Here is an 18,951-nt window from a genome sequence, read left to right as displayed (position 1 = left end):
CAGCGACCAACGATGCCGAAGTCCCCGGGTAACCAGGGTAAACATCGGGTTACTAAGCGCAGGGCCGCGCTTAGTAACCCGATGTTTACCCTGGTTACCATTGTAAAAGTAAAAAAAAAAAAACACTACATACTTACATTCCTGTCGCGTCCCCCGGCCTCAGCTTCCCTGCACTGTGTAAGCGCCGGCCGGAAAGCAGAGAGGTGATGTCACCGCTGTGCTTTGCTTTACGGCCGGCCGGCGCTGACACTGGGGGACGCAGGGAAGCTGACGCTGAGGAACGTGACAGGACTGTAAGTATGTAGTGTTTTTTTTTTTTACTTTTACAATGGTAACCAGGGTAAACATTGGGTTACTAAGCGTGGCCCTGCACTTAGTAACCCGATGTTTACCCTGGTTACCAGTGAAGACATCGCTGAATCGGTGTCACACACGCCGATTCAGCGATGTCAGCGGGAGATCCAGTGACGAAATAAAGTCCTGTACTTTCCCCAGCGACCAACGATCTCCCAGCAGGGGCCTGATCGTTGGTCGCTGTCACGCATAACGATTTAGTTAACGATATCGTTGCTACGTCACAAAAAGCAACAATATCGTTAACGATATTGTTATGTGTGACGGTACCTTTACATTCTCAAATGTGACAGAGAAATGCTATCTGCAGAAGAAGACAGACACAGATAGGCAATTCAAAGAAGAAGACTTGAACCTCTAGCACAACCTATTGGATGCAACAATCCTTAAAGTCAATATCACTCCACTTGCAGACAGGTTTTGGTGTGTTTGCCTCTCATCACTGCAAACAGGAGATCTGATTTGACTCGTAGAGAGGCCTTTGACTGGCGGTGTAAGGAGGAGCGATTGAACTCTTGCGTTACTTATTGGATGTAGCAATCATAAAAGCCAACATCAACCCTTTAATGAGTGTCTGGTTTCGCACCTTATCCTAAGTCATGTAGCAAGGCTCGTTAAAAGGTCAATATTTATTTTTAGGATTGTTACATCCAATAGGTACAGTACATGTTGGGCCACAGATCGAGGCCTCATCCTCTCTGAAGAGGAAACTTTTATATTTAATTTCACTTAGATCCCTTAACATGAAAGAGATTCAGAGATTGACAATGCCTTGGTGATATACAACAAAAATTACATTATGGTACTGTGTGAGCCAGAAAAATCTAGGCTAATACTTTTATTTGTGATACCTTTATTGGCTAACCAGAAACATTGTACTTGCAGCCTTCAGAGGACAGAGGCTCCTTTGGGTGTACATGAACAATTACATATAATGTCCCAGCAGATTAGTCTGAGCCTATAAAGAGAAGAATGCCTGGCCTGAGGAAGATATCTGTCAGATGTTGAAATGTGGATTACTGTATTCATTTATTAAAATCTTATGTAGATATTATCTGCCTGTGTGTCATTCTCAGGAGTGCTTATATCACCTCATTTTTATTTAAATTTGTAAAGTATTTATGTGGTAGAATAGTCTATAATTATAGGGCACTTCTTTAAAGCCTTAGTCCTTTAACGATAATGTTTTAATTTTGTGTCCTGAGCATTTTTCAATTATGTATAGTAAGTTGTTTGCAGGAATTACTAGCGGGTAATGTTTGCACCACAAAGAATTAAGGGGTTATCTGGTCTTAAGCTACAAGTCTGCAGTTATTCTATGTGACTACAGACTTGTGAATCCTCACGACGCATGCAATGTGCGCTGAGGCTTCTCTGGTGCCGACTCCTGACCGCAATTGTGCGATTTGCATATTCCCAGCCATTTCCCGAACTAGACTGTTTCCAGCCTTGCTGTAGTCTGTACACTTGCATTGAGTGATGATGCACTCATCTAGTCAGCATGTGATCGTATTTATGCAAATCACATATTTGCGGTCACACTAGTTCCACTCCCAGTGCCGACACTGGAGAAGCCTGACAACGATCAGTGCAAGCAATGTGGGGATTCAGGAGTCAGGAGTCACATAAAATGACTGCAGACGTGTAGCTTAACACTGGAAAACTCCTTTAACTAAGATGTATTATTAACACAAAATGGCCATAATACATACTGGTTCAGCAGGGACTGCTTACAGTATTTGTGGCTACAAACACTACCTATATGGCCCAGAATGTAACATTGATTGTATCATCTGGAACTAAAGTTTGTGATCAACAAAATGTGCTTCCAAAACTATTTTTATTCATATGAATTGTTACGAAATGCATGAAAGATTTACCTCTTTTACAAATCGATAGTCATAAACAGTGCTTTCTTTGGGAATGGGAACGGTAAAAGGTTTTTCAGGTGGATCAACAGGATGTAAGATATTAAATCGAGTCCTTGTTTCTTCACTAAGTGGTCCTTCAATAATTTCCCTCAGGAGTTTGTCAAACTTCACATGATCGTCTTCCTTACAGCTTCCTCCAATGGACCAAACCAGAGAAAACAAAAAAATGCCCTTGAAGAGGAAAAATACTCAGGATTAAAACTGGATTGTCTAATTCAGCTGTGGTGGGCTTCAAAACTCCAGTGGACACTTTATCCTGAAGTGGATTGGTGACACATGAATCCTCAGTTCAATAAGATTCTGAAGGCTGTGGAATTGATCTACATACCTCTAGCCACGAGCAAATGTCCCTCTCATTCATGCTATGAATTACAGATTCATCTGAAAACTCATCCAACATACAATCCATCAGATTCATAAGAGATCGGACTAAATTTGTATCAGAAGTTGGTGACAATTCCTAAATATCAAGAAAGAAAGAATAATCAATGGAAAACACACATATTCTATTTTCACAACATATGTAGATATGGAAATTTCCTCCTAACATCTAGGTGTCCATAATAAACACTTGTATTGTCATGTATATATATGCTTAGAAACGTATTATTGGTAAGTTTTTTATTACCTTGGCACATTTTCGAATCATTTGAAGGCACGGAGGAACCATCCTATCAAACAACCCTTCAATAAAACTTTTATGCATTTTGCTGAGTCCAGTAGGTAAAATGTTGAGCCAGGAAACCATAACTGGTCTCCAACCAAGCATAGTTGGTTCCATGTAAATCATTCCACATCTAGATACCTGTAAAAATTAAAAATTAGATACGATTATTCTCTCTCCCATCAATTTATCTACACTCTGAGGGGAAAAATCATCTAACAGGCATCTAAAATGTACAACACTATCTTGCGATGATACCATCATTTGTTTTAGAATCACTGATAATATTGGCAAATAACCTGTCATGTGACCTTAATGTACAGTTTTAAATTTATAATTAAAAAAAAATGTTCATAGTGCCCTGGTATTCCTAACTAGAAAAGATGTTTCCCAATTCATAGGAAAGGTAAAAACAGGAAAAAGCACGGCATGTACGTCACTCTCAGTGTGCTAACCCAAAGCAATGCTAAGAAGAAATGGTTGGAAAGAGAAAATAACCACAGATTTAGAAAGAAGAGAATACACAAGATAAAGTAGGTCTGCACTCGCGCAGAGCAGTAAAGGATTCTGTCTTATACTTTACTATTCAGAAACCTACAAGAGATAGCAGAGAATCTGTCCTAGTGTGCCATCTCCCACAATAGCAGGATTTACTCTGATTGAACTATTTATTGGGCATGTGTTTCTACAAGTACTAAAAAACCTGTCAGAAAAAAAAATCCAAAAATATGACGGTGTAGTTCCTTAAAAACAAGCCAATAGATCCTTTTGCAACCCCAAAGTACGTCTTCAGCAACAACAAATCGCATTTTGAAGTTAAGTGTGGAAGTGCATTGGGGCGTGACGATGCACAACAGTTCCTTAGCCTGCTCTATATTCTTGAATTTTCAGCATCCATTACAGGCTGACTGACAGGTCAGTGCCAGCGTACCAGAGCAAATGAACTGCCAATCAGCTAGGGGGTGCACTGTTAGTTTAGGAATGAAGCGGAGGCTGAGGAGCAGTTTAAGTGCATCGTCAAGCCCCAATGCACTTCCAGACTGACATTCAAATCACAATTTCTCAATGCTGATGCCGCACTTTTTGTTCATCAAGGGGTTGACTGGCTTTTATTTTCAAGCACTACACAATCATATAATGGTTTGGGAAGATAAAAGTGTCTGACAGGTTCCTTTCAATACAATAATTAGATGTACAAAATAAGAAGAAACCGAGAGGCCAAGTATTATCATAACACATATGTGACAAAAATATCTAGTCTCTGGATTACTTTCAAAAAGTTCAAATTGAAAAAAAGGCTATGTTGGTCAAATAGGACTACTCCTCGCCATGGGTTGTGTCTGGTATGGAAACTCAGCTAAACTGAAGTGAAAGCAAAGGGAACCCATCCGTTAAATTTACCTGAAGATAAAGAGTTAATCCGCAAGTAAATAGCTATAGTGAAAAAATGAACTTTATTCCTTTGGTGGGAATAATATGCTGTAGAGCCAGCTGTCAATCATGGTGCAAAGTGTGATTATAGCCTAAACCTACAGTATATTGAATGGTCACTAAAGCCACCGTGTGCAAAACCCTAATCCTTAACACCTGCAGAGCGGCTACAGCCACTACTCACTACACTGAGTGGAGGTTGTATTACACCCAGCACTTTGATTGGCAGCTGGCCCTGCAGCGCATCAGTGCAGAGCTGGTGGTCACTCAAGTCATAGCGAATGCTTATAATTGATGCTCACAGTGGTCTTAGGTGTGATTAATGCACTTTGGTCACCACATTTATGACTGAAAGGCGGGGGCTACTGAGAGGAAAAAGTTCATTTTCTCCCGATAGCCGCACTTTCAGTAGGGCCGCCGGACAGCATTGTAACCCTATTTACCTGGAGATTATCTCTATATCTGCATGTAAATAGCATTATCGTAGGTGACAGTTTTGCTTTAATACTATATAGAACCTGTGAATTGATGCAGTGCTATTTTTGAATTAAACAGCCATGTTCAGCCTCATAAGAAAAACCTATAAGGTAAGATTTAGGCAAGTGTACCTAAAAAATGACCGAATGTTAGGTTCATCTCATAATTCTACATCTTCAGATTATTAAATAGTTTAAACATTTCCCCACCAGAAAAGCTGTGGATACTTACTGTGGCAGGAGACGCTACTTCTAAATCCATAGGCTCGAATATCAGGCTCATTTGAGGAGACATCTGAATAATCTCTCCACTCATCAAACACAACTTTTTGTTGTCATCTAACACTGTATTCATGTTTTCAATCCACACAGCATCAACTGGTCCATCAAAAATAAGCCATTTTCTATCTGGAGTCTAAAAACATATACACATTATTACTTTTATAAAAGTCCAGTTTAATAGCAAAATGAAGGTAGTCTTACCCTCATCAGATGAATAGTTAATTCAATTAATAAATAGAAGTTACATTAGTAAACCAAACAAGAGAAGAAATGGTTTGCTGTCTGTCCAGCAGACAACTATCTATGAAAGTGCATAACTCAACAAAGTAAACCCCTTCCCATCTCATGCCGTCAGCAATGGCACCAGTTGGAAGAATAGTGTCACTAGACCTGAGAAAGGTCTACAAGAGGATCAGCAAAGCAAAGCTTTACTTCTCAGCAAGAATATTGCAGCAAAAGTGATAAATGTAACAAGGATGGAGCTACAACCATCTCTCCAGGCTGACCACAGAAAGTAACACCTAAACAGGGACATCTGGTGATGAAGAAGTATGAAGAAAATCAACATGCTAGTCCACTGTACTTAGCTAAGGAAGTAGAAAGCCAAACCGGGGTGTTTCCTGTGACACAATACAGCGTACACTACAAAGGAATGGCATGCATAGGTGTTATCTACGAAGGAAGCCTCTGGTACAGCCTATGGATAAAAAAGCCCAAATACAATTTTACAGGGTTCATGCTGACAAATCTGAAAACTATTGAGACTACTGTATATATTCTGGAGTGATGAGACCAAGATAAATGTATTTGTAACTGTTAGCGTCAAAACTGAATGGCATTGCAAAGGTGAGGAGTACAAAGAAAAATATATGGTGCCTACAGTGAATCATGTTGGTGGCAATGTCATAATGTGTGGCTCCATGATTGCTCATGTCAGGGAGCTATATTTCATTGATGGTATCATGAATTAACGGATGTACTTCTCTATACTGAAAGTAACCATGGTAGACAGGCACGTTTCCAACATGACAATGTTGTAAAACACACATCTAAGGCCACTTTTGCAATACAACAAAATACAAGATGTAGTAGTTTTTGATGTAGCATGTATTCATTTTTTTAATTGATTAATTTGAGTAAAACTGAAGATTTTGTAATGAAAGTTATATTATTAACCTTACGGTTATGCTATGAGTTATAAAAATGTCCTATGAAACTCAGTCTTGTCAAAATTTTTGAAATTGTTCTTGTGTTTAGTGAGATATTGATTAAAATCTTACTTTTCAAAGCAGGTGTACTCATTTATGTAGAGAACTGCATATAAATATTTACAATTAAGAGGGCAATTCCCTGGAATATCATTATAGACAAGGCAACTTACCATTGAAGAAGCAAATGCCCTGAAACTAACAGCCAATATTCCATCTGACCATTCATGAGACACTGGATCAAACTGTCCATAAAGTTGCCCCATAGTTATTGATTTTGGGTTCAGTACTGTAATTTGAACCTTATTTTCATCTAAAAGGCCCTGAAAAAAAAAGACATTTTATATTAAGTGGTCTATTATAAACTGTTGACCAGGACCCTTCTCTGCAGCATAAGAATGCCTATAACATGTAGACATTAAGGCTATGTGCACACGTTGCGGATTGGGGTGCAGAATTTTCCGCACAAAATCTGCATCTCCTGGCAGTAAACGCAGGTGCGGATTTGCCGCGGATTTTATGAGGATTTTGTGCATTTTTGTTGCAGAATTGATGCAGATTTTATTCGGATTTTCTGCGTTTTTTACCCCTGCGGATTTCTATTATGGAAGGGGTCAGAAACGCTGCAGTTCCGCACAAAAGAATTAGCATGCTACTTCTTTTGTTCCGCAGTGGTTTTCATGCGGATTTTTCCGCACCATTAGCACAGCTTTTTTTTTTCAATTGATTTGCATTGTACTGTAAATCACTGTGCGGAACTGCAGCGTTTCTGAGTGGAAATATCCGCTGCGGATCCGCAGTAATTCCGCATCGTGTGCACACAGCCTTAAGCACTGTTGTATGAGATTCCAACCACAGTAAGCCCTTTTTGTTTCCCATCTGGTTAGTGCTGTCATTGAGATTCATGAGGATCCACATTACTAAATCTAATTATCTCTGCTTCCCCCCAGACTTGAAATGTGTCAGTTTCCATATGTGCATAAATGCAGGTCTCTGAATGAATTTCTAACATGGCACGTGTTGTTTTATTTCGAAACAGTTTCCAATTCTAGTCCCAATGTTCCTTCCGATATCTTTCATGCTGAAATATCCAAATGAGTTGGTTGACTGTATGCTGACTATTCAGCAACAATCGGACAAGTAAAGGTATTTGTGGATTGATTGCAGGAGATATGTGTACATATTGTTGGGTATTCTCAAATGCTTCTACATAAATCAGTAGGAACTAGGTAGACAAATAGTACCTTCCTAAGTCCGCAGTACACCCTATAAGACACTGCCAAGATGGATCACATAGAAATATCCCAGGTAAGCTTGATGACAACACTTAAGTGCTAGAAACAATACTAATGTTTTGGCAATACCTTTTCGCAAATGTCATTCAGTGCTGCAGCCAAGACTCGGTAGGCTGAAGTCTTGCCACCAAAAGGCTCTCCAACAATCATAAAACCATGGCGCACAATCATCATTTCATATATCTGCAGAATCTTTTCTGCAAAGAAGCTGGTCATCTGCAAATTCATTCGATCACAATTTTCTTTTATTGCCTCCATGAAGATCTTATAATCCGCTTTGGGAAGTTTCACTCCAGGAAACAGATCAGACGTAATGCCCTAAGGAAAGCACAGAACGTACAAGCTCACCATCATTTGTTTGTTTTATGTCACTTTTCTTTTCTCTTGTGGTATCCGCTGACGCTTATTGTGCCTAATTCATGAAAATGGTGCACGCAGGTGATGAATTTGGGGCAAAGTCAAAATAAAGGACTACTTTCTTGTCATTAACCATTTTTGCGACTTTTTGAACAAAAAGTTGCAACTTTTTCACAATTTCACAAAAAAATACAACTTTTTTGAAAAACATGTATAAAACTACACCAGGGGGCGCATGGAGAAGAGCTGAGCCAAATTTTGTGAAAAGTCTCAATTGTTGAAAACATTTGTAATCATTAAAATTCGCCCACATATGGGAAAGTGAAAAACAAACAAACAAGTGAGCACATATAAAATAGATTGCAAAAAAGGCTTAAATAGTCTAATGAATCAAGTGCAAACTAAAAAGTAGCAAAACTAGATAAAAAATAGGTGTAAAGGCAATGATGAATTGGGACCAATATGGCCAAAGACATTCATTTTTCAAACACCATTTCCAAGATCCTAAGACAAATAATTAAAATGATTGCTTACATGTTAACATGGAAATAGCATTATCACAAATAAACGAGTTCTGCTTCTCACTGCTCCTCCTCCCTACTGGGATATTACAGCACAGACCAGTGGGCGTGGCTTGGAATGGGTAGCCACGCCCCCTGATCTCAGACTGCATGGAGGAGATGTTATCAGGGGGCGGTTCCAGAAGCCAGGAGCAGGCCATGCCCACGATCTCTAAGACAAATCCCAGAAGGGAGGGGAAGCAGTGACGAGCAGCATCAGCGTCACGTTCAACAGCAGCTACTGTCAGGATTTGAAACAACAGGACTTGAAAAACATATTTTGACACAAGGATTAGCTCCACTCTAGTTCAATGGAGCTAAACTGTGACTTTAGCACAGAATCCACATGAATAACGAACATAATGTGGATTTTATAACCCACGCCATGTTCATTACTCTGAGCAGAGCATGTGAATGGAGCATAAAATACCCTGTTCACATGCACTAGGACGGAATGTCAGTAGATTTCGTAAAAATTCTTCACAAAATCCTTGCCTTAATTCCTGACAGAATCCATAATCTATGAATACTGCCCTATACAGTAAGTGAATGAAATTTATGACTACTTAAAGCTATATAGGAGACTAGGCAAGAAGCAAAATTTCACCCTGGAGGAGAAGTAATCGCTGAGACATGGCTGAAGTGCAGTGCACATTGAGACCTACTGTAAATTATCTTTTCCCTTTTCTTAAATATTCCTTTGTTAAGACTCCCAATTGTAGTTTTTTTCTTTATTTACCCTCATTAGCATGATATTGGTTTTTGGACAACTATATTAAGAACTAGATTGTGGCCCGATTCTAACGCATCGGGTATTCTAGAATATGCATGTCCCCGTAGTATATGAATAATGATGAATTCGCGGCAGACTGTGTCCGTCGCTGATTGATCAAGGCAACCTTTATGACATCATCGTCGCCATGGCAACCATTATGACATCATCGTCGCTGTGCCCGTTGCTGATTGGTCAAGGCCTGGCGGCCTCGACCAATCAGACGCGGGATGTCTATGTCCTTTATGACATCGTCGCTGTGCCCGTCGCTGATTGGTCGAGGCCTAGCGGCCTCGACCAATCAGAGACGCGGGATTTCCAGGACAGGAGAGACAGACAGACAGAAAAACCCTTAGGCAATTATATATATAGACTAGATTGTGGCCCGATTCTAACGCATCGGGTATTCTAGAATATGCATGTCCCTGTAATATATGGACAATGATGATTCCAGAATTCGCGGCAGACTGTGCCCGTCGCTGATTGGTCGAGGCAACCTTTATGACATCATCGTCGCCATGGCAACCATTATGACATAATCGTCGCTGTGCACGTTGCTGATTGGTCGAGGCCTGGCGGCCTCGACCAATCAGAGACGCGGGATGTCTACGTCTTTTATGACATCATCGTCGCTGTGCCCGTCGCTGATTGGTCGAGGCCTGGTGGCGTCGACCAATCAAAGACGCGGGATTTCTACGTCGATGCTGTGCCGGTCTCTGATTGGTCGAGGCCCGGCGGCCTCGACCAATCAGAGAGCAGGGATTTCCAGGACAGACAGACAGACAGACAGACAGACAGACGGAAAAACCCTTAGACAATTATATATATAGATTGTAGGACTTACCTCAAAAAGAGGCAGATCGTGGGACAGAAATTTTGGCAAATTTACATCAATTATAGATCTAAGGAGCAAAATCTCTTCATTTTCATTTGGGTATTTCAGCTGTAAAATATAAATTAATCAATGTAAACATTAAATAATTAACGCTTAGGACCTATGAAAACAATTTAGGTACATGGGCATAGAGAAATCTACTAACACTTTATATTGCCAATGACCATGGCAAATAAATGGAAACGGTATAAGAATCAGATGTGCTCATAAAACAATACATCCCTTCATCCCAGGTACTATAAGGAAGGTTCTATACACAGCAGCCAGAGACTTAGTCAGAAGACCATGGCTCCGATACATTAGGACCAGTGTTATTCACACTGGACTTGGTGCGGGGGGTGCTTAGTCAGATGCTGCCATTCAATGAAGAGGATCTTGATGATTTGTGTGCCAAAGTGAATTCAGCGTGGCAGAACATTTCTCAGACAACCATTAATAACCTTATTAATAGCAGACAAAGCATGCAAGTGGGTGTAGTTCTGTGTGTGGTGCTCATATCCAGTACTGAATAAACAAGAGGTTTTTCGAAAATGTTGTTACCATTATACCGTTTTTTTATCAAGGGCAAATCATACATGTCTATCAGTCCTGTAATTTCCATAGTTCCACAACATTTTCTTCTTGGTGTTGCAATTTCAGTTTTGAGCAGTATAGGTATATATCAGTTTAATATTTTGAGTGACCACCCTTTGCCTTCAATGAAGCATCAGTTCTTCTTGGTACACTAGCACATAGTTTTTGAAGGAATTCAAAAGGGAGATTGTTCCACTATAATCCAGAATTGACCACAAACGGTATCTTCTATGTATGTGGCCTTATGCAAATCCTTCTGTCTCTATGTGTAATACCAGACTAGAGGATGTTGAGATCATGGCTTTATGGTGGCCATATTATCACATCCAGGACTTTACTGGGAAGATAGTTTTTAATGACACTGGGTGTATGTTTGGCCTGTTGCAGAATAAATGTGGATCCAATGAGAAGCCGCATTGATGGTACTGAATGATGAATAAGTATCTTCCTGAATTTTTCAGCATTGAGGACAATATACCATAAGTCTTTACCAAATCCTCAACTCAATTTCCTGAATTAGGAGTGAGGTTCCTGCTCGTAAGCTTACAATCTACAAGAAATGGAGGGGACACAATAGGTGAAAAGTGCTTGTTATTTCAGGCCTGGCAATTGTAATAAACAAGGATTTTTATATAACGCTGCATGATCCGGTCACCAGCCCGTGCGTTTAAATGCAATTATAGAGTGCAGTTATCATGTGCATGGAGGGTGTGGACACAGATGAATAGCAGGGAGCAGCTTCTGAATAATATTTAGAAGGAGGAAATAAGGAAGCGTTACAGTGGAGGAAATAAGTATTTGATACTTTGCTGATGCTGATCCAGCAACTCACATTATATAAATTATATACATTTATTTGCATTTTGCTGTGAGAAATAAGTATTTGATCCCCTACCTACCATTAAGAGTTCGGGCTCCTACAGACCAGTCACACGCTCCTAATCAACTTGTTACCTGCATTAAAGACAGCTCTCTTACACAGTTAGCTTTATAAAAGATTCCTGTCCACAGACTCAATTTATTTATCAGACTCTAACCTCTACAACATGGACAAAACCAAAGAGCTTTATAAGGATGTGAGGGACAAGTTCATAGACCTGCACAAAGCTCGAATGGGCTCCAAAAAAACATAAGTAAGACACTTGGTGAGAAGGAGACAACTGTTGGTACAATAGTAAGAAAATGGAAGAAATACAAAATGACTGCCAAACGACATAGATCTGGGACACCATGCAAAATCTCACCTCGTGGGGTATCCTTGATCATGAGGAAGGTGAGAGATCAGCCTAAAACTACACAGGGGGAACTTTTTAATGATCTCAAGGCTGCTGTAAACACAGTCACCAAGAAAAACACTGGTAACACATTACGCTGTAAAGGCTTGAGAATCCTGCAGTGCCCTCAAGGTCCCCCTGCTCAAGAAGGCACATGTGCAGGCCCATCAGAAGTTTGCCAATGAACACATGGATGATTCTGTGAGTGATTGTGAGAAGGTGCTGTTGTGGTCAGAGGAGACCAAAATTGAGGTATTTGGCATTAGCTCAACTCGCCATGTTTGGAGGAAGATAAATGATACCTATGACTCAAAGAACACAGTCCCCACTGTCAAGCATGGAGGTGAAAACATGTTTTGGGGTGTTTCTCTGCTAAGGGCACAGGACTACTTCACCGCATCAATGGGAGAATGGATGGAGCCATGTACTGTAAAATCCTGAGTGACGACCTCCTTCCCTCTGCCAGGACATTAAAAATGGGTTGTGGCTTTGTATTCCAGCAAGACAATGACCCAAAACATACAGCTAAGGCAACAAAGGAGTGGCTCAAAAAGAAGCATTAAGGTCATGGAGTGGCCTAGCCAGTGTCCAGCCGTTAATCTCATACAAAACTTACGGAGAGAGTTGAAGGTCCAAGTTGCGAAGCAACAGCCTCAAAATCTTAATGACTTAGAGAGAATCTGCAGAGAAGTGGACCAAACTTCCTCCTGACGTGCGCAAACCTCATCATCAGCTATAAAAAACGTCTGACTGCTGTGCTTGCCAACAAAGGTTTTGCCACCAACTATTAAGTCTAGTTTGCAAGAGGAATCAAACACTTATTTCTCACTGCAAAATGTAAATACATTTATATAATTTATACAATGTGATTTTCTGGATTTTATTTTTGATATTCTGACTCTCAATGTTAAAATGGGCAAACTTACAAAATCCGCAAGGGATCAAATACTTATTTCCCCCCACTGTTCGAAATGATAGGCTTGTTTAATGAAATGTGTTTTTAAAGCAAACTTAAAAATGTGGGGGCTAGGTATATCAGTCAGATCATCTGGAGGTTCGGATTATGGAGGATGTTAGTCTTGGGTCTGTTTCAGAACGGAGGGCACGTGTAGAGCGATAGACAGTAATGAGCGAGGAGCTATAGGGTAGTGCAGAACTGTGGAGGGCTTTGTAGGTGAGAGATATGAGTTTATATTTTTTCTGTAGTGAATGGGCAACCAGTGTAATATCTGGCACAAGATGGAGGCATCGGAGAAGCAGCTGGACAGAAATACAACCCTGGCTGCCGCACTCAGGATGGATTGGAGAGGAGAGAGTTTATTAAGAGGGAGACCAATCAGAATAGAGTTTCAATAGTCCAGATGAGAATGAATAAGAGCGACAGAAAGAGTTTTTAGCAATTTCAAAGGTGAAAAAAGGTCGGATTTTGTAGATGTTTTTAAGATTCAGATGACATGAGTGAGTGAGCGATTGGATATAGGGAATAAAGGAAAATTCCCTGTCAAATATAACCCCAAAGCAGCAGGCATACTGTTTGGGAGCTATGGTTGAATCCTCCAAGGTAATTTCAATATCAGGCAGAGTTAGGTTAGTGGAGGGAAGAAACACAAGAAGTTCAGTTTTGGAGAGATACAGTTTCAGATAGAGAGAGGAAATGATGTTAAGGTACCGTCACACTAGACGATATCGCTAGCGATCCGTGACGTTGCAGCGTCCTCGCTAGCGATATCGTCCAGTGTGACAGGCAGCAGCGATCAGGCCCCTGCTGTGCTGTCGCTGGTCGGGGAAGAAAGTCCAGAACTTTATTTGGTCGCTGGACTCCCCGCAGACATCGCTGAATCGGCGTGTGTGACACCGATTCAGCGATGTCTTCACTGGTAACCAGGGTAAACATCGGGTAACTAAGCGCAGGGCCGCGCTTAGTAACCCGATGTTTACCCTGGTTACCATCCTAAAAGTAAAAAAAACAAACACTACATACTTACCTACAGCCTTCTGTCCTCCAGCGCTGTGCTCTGCACTCCTCCTGCTCTGGCTGTGAGCGTCGGTCAGCCGGAAAGCAGAGCGGTGACGTCACCGCTCTGCTTTCCGGCCGCTGTGCTCACAGCCAGTACAGGAGGAGTGCAGAGCACAGCGCTGGAGGACAGAAGGCTGTAGGTAAGTATGTAGTGTTTGTTTTTTTTACTTTTAGGATGGTAACCAGGGTAAACATCGGGTTACTAAGCGCGGCCCTGTGCTTAGTTACCCGATGTTTACCCTGGTTACCAGCATCGTTGGTCGCTGGAGAGCTGTCTGTGTGACAGCTCTCCAGCGACCAAACAGCGACGCTGCAGCGATCCGGATCGTTGTCGGTATCGCTGCAGCGTCGCTAAGTGTGACGGTACCTTTAGAGACAATGGACAAACAATCCTTGATACAGGAAAGATATATATCTTGGTACCGTGTTAGCCAGTAGATAGAAAAATATTTAGAATGGAGAGTCCTCAATGGTTGATACCTTTTAATGGCTAACTGAAAAGGTGGTAACAAATTGCAAGCTTTCGAGACAACACAGGTCTCTACATCAGGCAAAGACTAAATCAAATTCTGAAGAATCACATATTTATGCACAGTATAGAGAGAGAAAAAAGGGGGGGAAACCATGGATAAGACAGGTGACATGAAGCAGAATTATCATGAGTGATAAACATTTATGTCCATAAATATTGGGCCAGCTCTTAGATAAGGAATGTTTTATTGTCCTCTGATTAGGGTCTCTGTTGTGATGACCCCTCATAGTCTGAGGGGCAAGTTCCTTAGTTGATGTAAAAAGACATAAATCCGTGCGACACATTCGTTCCTGCAGTGAGACTGTGAAAGGTCGTCATTAGGGTTGAGCGACTTTTACTTTTTTAGGGTCGAGTCAGGTTTCGCAAAACCCGACTATCTCTAAAGTCGAGTCGAGTGAAATCGGCCGATTATGGCGAAAAGTCGGGGATCGACCGAAACATGAAACCCAATGCAAAGTCAATGGGAATTTTTTTTTCTCTCTCTCTCTCTCAGAAAAGCTGGTGTTACACATTTCAAATCGCTACAGCGCACAAGCAACAAGATGACGATAGGCGTCCACGCCCCTAAGACCTATGTCATCACTCTGCCCACGCTCCTTCATTGGCTGAAAAAATGGCGCCAAGCGCGTCATACGAAACGCGACTTTGGCGTACCGCATGGCCGACCCCACACAGGGATCGGGTCGGGTTTCATGAAACCCGACTTTGCCAAAAGTCGGCGACTTTAGAAAATGAACGATCCGTTTCGCTCAACCCTAGTCGTCATCAGTTTATATTCCCAGACTCTTCTGTCTCTCTGAGATTTGAAGCTACCTTTTAACACAAGTAATTTCATGTCCATAATGTTATGATATGGGAGACAAAAATGTATTGCCACAGGTAGATCCATTCTTTTTTCTCTTATTGTATAGCGATGAGAGTTCATCCTTGTTCTCAGTTTCTGCCCTGTCTCCCCCACATACAGACCCCCAGTTGGACATTTAGTACAAATAATTAGGTACACCACATTAGACACCACATTTGACATCTTCCCTTGACGAAGCCGTCTTTGCAATGGCGACACGCGTTGGGCTTTTCCCCACGCTGATCTCTGCCTTGCCTTGTCTCTCCCCCGACTGCAGCGTTTTCCATCTTGGCTGCGTTACACATGGGCTCTGCTTATTCTTGCTGACATTAGGCTGCGGTATCGTATTCTGGCACAGTCTTTTATCCGGACTTCTTGACTTCTTGTGCCTTTTGGCTTTTGGTGCAATACTGACCTCTCTTTTTGCTTTCCTCTATGCTGCTGTCTTTTGACTACTGACAGATTACCATTGTGTTAGCATACAGGTATATCTGGTTTATATGCTTTAGGGAATTCTGGATATATGGTTGGTTCTACTATCACAGTTATTGCCCATCGGTTTATGCCGCTCCGGGGTGAGTTTGTTTGGCATCTTTAATATTTAATGTCATGTTCTCATTATTATCATGTATATTATTTGAGTATCTCTGTGATGTATATTATGACCTCTACTATTTTGGCAGGATCACTGGGGATTTTGTTGTATACATGTATTTTTTAAGTGTTTTTATATATTTTTTGATCAATAAAAGTTTGCCTCTTTATATATATTTATATAGTGGTGTGCAGTATTTTGGAGTGGTTCTTTCTATCCATTTGTGGGGCACCACATTAGAAGTGACGCAGTACCTGGTATCTTGTAGTTCTGATGTGAATTGGGGATCTTTATCTTGTCCGTGGGTGGTCATTATAAATGGACAGGTTTTACATTTTTTCTGATTGCAAAGAAAGATACCTGCAGCTGTTGGAGAGGACAGGGAGCTCTTGTCAAGAGCCTGGAGACACCATGGAGAGTGATCTGCTGCCTGCAACATCCTTCAGCATGACCGATTTGGCAGTGGGTCAGTATTGGTGAGGGGTGGCATTTCTTTGGAGGGCCACACAGCCATCCAAGTGCTCACCAGAGGTAGCCTGACTGCCATTAGGTACCGAGATAAAATCCTCAGACGCCTTTTGAGAAAATATGCTGATGCAGTTGGCCCTGGGTTCCTCCTAATGCAGGACAATGCCAGACCTCATGTGGCTGGAGTGTGTCAGCAGTTCCTGCAAGATGAAGGAAATGAAGCTGTGGACTGGCCCGCCCATTACCCAGACCTGAATCCGATTGAAGACATCTGGGACATGTCTCGCACCATCCACCAACGTCACGTTGCACCACAGACTGTCCAGGAGTTGGCGGATGCTTTAGTCCAGGTCTCGGAGGAGATCCCTCAGAAAACCATCTGCCGCCTCATCTGGAGCATGCCCAGGCATTGTAGGGAGGTCATAAAGGCACGTGGAGGCCACACACACTACTGAGCATCATTTCCTTGTCTTGAGGCATTTCCACTGAAGTTGGATCAGCCTGTAACTTTGTTTTCCACTTTGATTTTGAGCATCATTCCAACTCCAGACCTCCGTGGGATATTAGTTGTAATTTATGTTGATCATTTTTAGGCTTTATTGTTCTCAACATATTCGACTGTGTAATGATTAAAGATTTACAACTGGAATATTTCATTCAGTGATATCTAGGTTGTGGGATTTTAGTGTTCCCTTTATTTTTTTGAGCAGTGTATATATATGTTATTTGAATAATGTATTTGAATTGTTGAATAATTTATTGCTCAGTAACGTCTGATATTGTCTGTACATGTCACCTCTGATTTAAAGTTTGTACAAGTAAAATTTTATATGTGAGATAGATAAATAGATAGATTCATGAAGAGCACTGTCACCCTGTGAACAATGCCTGTCACCAAATACTCATTGTGGGGATCAGGGCCAGTTTTAGACAAAGTGGGGCCCTGGGCCAAAATAGGGCCCGAAATGCTCACATATTGCACCATCACTCAGAAATATTTAGGCTGTATTTACATGCACTGAGTTCTGGCCGTTAAACGAACGTGATAGACAATATTGAAGTATTTCCACGCTTGTTTCCTGGCCTCTTTACATCTGAAGAAGAATGATGAGCACTGAATGATCACTAGTAGATCAATCTGTCCTGATACAGTATCATGTTATTAGCAACATATCTGCAGTTTTCCCTGGGCGATGTGCTGCTGAGAACAATGATTTCTGTTGCGGCTCAAACAATCTAATCACTCAATGAATAGGCAGCATTTTGCTCGTTTAGTATAATGCACTCCATAGTCTTCCATATAGTATAATGCACACCTCATAGTCCTCCATATAGTATAATACACTCCCCATAGTAACATAGTAACATAGTTATTAAGGTTGAAGGAAGACTTTAAGTCCATCTAGTTCAACCAATAGCCTAACCTAACATGCCTTAACATGTTGATACAGAGGAAGGCAAAAAAACCCATGTGGCAAAGAGTAAGCTCCGCATTGGGGAAAAAAATTCCTTCCCAACTACACATACGGCAATCAGACTAGTTCCCTGGATCAACACCCTATGAAGGAATCTAGTATATATAACCTGTAACATTATACTTTTCAATAAAGGCATCCAGTCCCCTCTTAAATTTAAGTAATGAATCACTCATTACAAAATCATACGGCAGAGAGTTCCATAGTCTCACTGCTCTTACAGTAAAGAATCTGCGTCTGTTATTATGCTTAAACCTTCTTTCCTCCAGATGTAGAGGATGCGCCCTTGTCCCTGTCTCAGGTCTATGATTAAAAAGATCATCAGAAAGGTCTTTGTACTGTCCCCTCATATATTTATACATTAAAATAAGATCACCCCTTAGTCTTCGCTTTTGCAAACTAAATAGCCCCAAGTGTAATAACCTATCTTGGTATTGCAGACCCCCCAGTCCTCTAATAACCTTGGTCGCTCTTCTCTGCACCCGCTCTAGTTCAGCTATGTCTTTCTTATACAGCGGAGACCACAACTGTACACAGTATTCTAAGTGTGGTCGAACTATTGACTTGTATAGAGGTAAAATTATGTTCTCCTCATGTGCATCTATGCCTCTTTTAATGCATCCCATTATTTTATTTGCCTTTGTAGCAGCTGCCTGACACTGGCCACTAAATGTGAGTTTGTCATCCACCCATACACCCAGGTCTTTTTCATTGACGGTTTTGCCCAGAGTTTTAGAATTAGGCACATAGTTATACATCTTATTACTTCTACCCAAGTGCATGGCCTTACATTTATCCCCATTAAAGCTCATTTGCCATTTATCAGCCCAAGCTTCTAGTTTACGTAAATCATCCTGTAATATAAAATTGTCCTCCTCTGTATTGATTACCCTGCAGAGTTTAGGGTCATCTGCAAATATTGAAATTCTGCTCTGTATGCCTCCTACA

The 18,951-nt window shown here is 41.1% G+C and overlaps 1 protein-coding gene across 2 annotated transcripts in view; it reads right to left on the bottom strand.

Moving 5' to 3' along the window:
• The window catches only part of DNAH7 (dynein axonemal heavy chain 7), a 560,306-nt gene that overhangs the window by 279,303 nt on the left and 262,052 nt on the right, over window positions 1-18,951 (bottom strand). For both annotated transcript variants that reach the window (XM_069733889.1, XM_069733890.1), the window contains 7 exons: window positions 10,175-10,273; window positions 7,711-7,959; window positions 6,520-6,669; window positions 5,089-5,271; window positions 2,914-3,090; window positions 2,614-2,745; window positions 2,235-2,456 (listed from right to left, as the gene is read on the bottom strand). In XM_069733889.1, coding sequence (XP_069589990.1) covers window positions 2,235-2,456; window positions 2,614-2,745; window positions 2,914-3,090; window positions 5,089-5,271; window positions 6,520-6,669; window positions 7,711-7,959; window positions 10,175-10,273 — 1,212 coding nt within the window. The remainder of the gene's footprint in view (window positions 1-2,234; window positions 2,457-2,613; window positions 2,746-2,913; window positions 3,091-5,088; window positions 5,272-6,519; window positions 6,670-7,710; window positions 7,960-10,174; window positions 10,274-18,951) is intronic.

Source organism: Ranitomeya imitator, chromosome 7 (genome assembly GCF_032444005.1).
Source record: "Ranitomeya imitator isolate aRanImi1 chromosome 7, aRanImi1.pri, whole genome shotgun sequence".
In the NCBI taxonomy this organism is placed as follows: Eukaryota; Metazoa; Chordata; class Amphibia; order Anura; family Dendrobatidae; genus Ranitomeya; species Ranitomeya imitator.
The sequence above is the reverse complement of the archived record's forward strand: the minus strand, read 5'-3'. Positions and strand labels throughout refer to the sequence as shown.